Raw genomic sequence first — 1,818 nt, forward strand, 5'->3', positions numbered from 1 at the left:
TATAACAATTTTATTCAGTAAATGATAAAAATCATGTATTATGTGTTTTATTATGAGTACTTCTATATCAACAATGGCAAAGCTCAAAAAGTAGATTTATTTGAATCAAAGAAAAAACAAAAGAGAATGTAGAAAGGAAGAAAAGAAGAAAAACTATGAGCAATACTATTTCTCAGATTTACTTAAAACTAAGTTTAAAAATACTTACTGACAGCATGTGCAGACGCCGATGACCAAAATAATAAAAACTACCATAACTGCTATCAAACAAATCACCAGAATCTGTCCTCTGTCTCCTTTTAGGTAAAACAAGTCAACTCTCTCACACCTTGCTCCAATGTAGCCTTCATCACAGCTATAAAACAAGAAGAGGGCAAGGAAGTAAAAGATGCAAGACTTAAGAATCTCTACTTCTTTTCTGAAGAAATTAACAGTTTTAATTACTTGAAATTAATAAAGAACACAGTTCCTTTTTTAAAAAAAGGTACACTACTTTGTTGACTAGTGACTTCAATTTTTTTGCTTTGCTGAAAACCTGTCACCACTTGATCATTAGACATTATTAATATGTCTAATATAAATACACAAGGATGATGACAATTAACTAAAATGTATTTTAAAATTTTAGTCTCTGAATTCAAAAAGGAAAGGAGGATAAAATTTCCTCCACAGCATTCCCAGTGCTTAAATACCTCCATGATAAGGAACTCAAAAATCCCCAGGACTTCCCATTTCATCACAGGACAACGCAAATAGTTTTGATGTGTTCAAGCTGTCTTATAAATTAGATAAAAATTGTATGGTTTTATATGATCAAACGTGCTAACGCAGGTGAAAGTTCATAATACAATGTTCCATAAACGTTAGATAGAGAGAATGTTCTATAAATGTTGTTTCTACAGAATTTCTTTCCTCCTTCCTCCACTGTAAGTGCTATCCATTGATTCTAGTTCTACTGCTTGAAGGCATCACAGATTAGGTCATGCCTTCTATTACTCTTCTATTCACTGCCTCCTTCATTACATCCCCGCAAACACATAGTTCTTGTCCTCTTTAGCTCCTTTATCTGATTCCTAAAACCACATTTGCAGATCTGTTCACCATTCTCTTCACTCTCCTCTAAATGGCTTCCCTTTTTCCATGGCCCTCTTCAAGGGAATGACCAGAAATCAACAATCTCTCTTCATTTCCCTCATTCTCTCAGCTTTCTATCAATCTGCCTTAGGATATGTCTAACATAAACAGATGTCCTAAATCTGAGATTACAGTTATGTATCCACTTGACCAAGCTGGGGCTTGTCTGAGTAACGCCCAGGGCTAACAACTCAGTGATTTGAGTACTCCTCATAGAATTATCTGAACTGCATCAGAGAATTAAGGTACATTAAAAGTTTGGGGACATTTTAATCAAAATTATGTGTTGTAACCTCAGTACCTTAGTATTAATAAACATTTTCCTTAAGAGAATATTTCAAATGAAGTCAAAACACAAAGTGATACTGGTCCTATACATAATTATTTAAATGTCAAAAAGATTAAATTCTTCTCCTTAGAAAACTTCTGTGCACCCCCATTTTCCTTTAAGAAAGGATTTACTACTGGGCTGTTCTATACTTTATGCTCGACAAAAGCCAACGCAGTCAATCCTCACAAAGCCTGTATTTCTCAAGTGAAGAGATCCCTTAATGCCAATATTGTAGCTGAGACAGTGCTTCAAAACAAATAAACAAAAAACAAGCTCAGTAACAGCCATCAGTTGAAAGGTGAGGCATAATGCAAGCAAAGGAGAAAAGACACCTAAAGGCATCTATAAAAGGA

General features: G+C 34.3%; 1 protein-coding gene across 2 annotated transcripts in view; it reads right to left on the reverse strand.

Moving 5' to 3' along the window:
- BTC (betacellulin) overlaps positions 1–1,818 on the reverse strand; it is a 62,342-nt gene that overhangs the window by 13,485 nt on the left and 47,039 nt on the right. For both annotated transcript variants that reach the window (XM_011966157.1, XM_011966158.1), the window contains exon 4: positions 209–355. In XM_011966157.1, coding sequence (XP_011821547.1) covers positions 209–355 — 147 coding nt within the window. The remainder of the gene's footprint in view (positions 1–208; positions 356–1,818) is intronic.

The sequence above is a fragment of the Mandrillus leucophaeus genome, unplaced genomic scaffold, assembly GCF_000951045.1.
Source record: "Mandrillus leucophaeus isolate KB7577 unplaced genomic scaffold, Mleu.le_1.0 Scaffold75, whole genome shotgun sequence".
NCBI lineage: Eukaryota > Metazoa > Chordata > Mammalia > Primates > Cercopithecidae > Mandrillus > Mandrillus leucophaeus.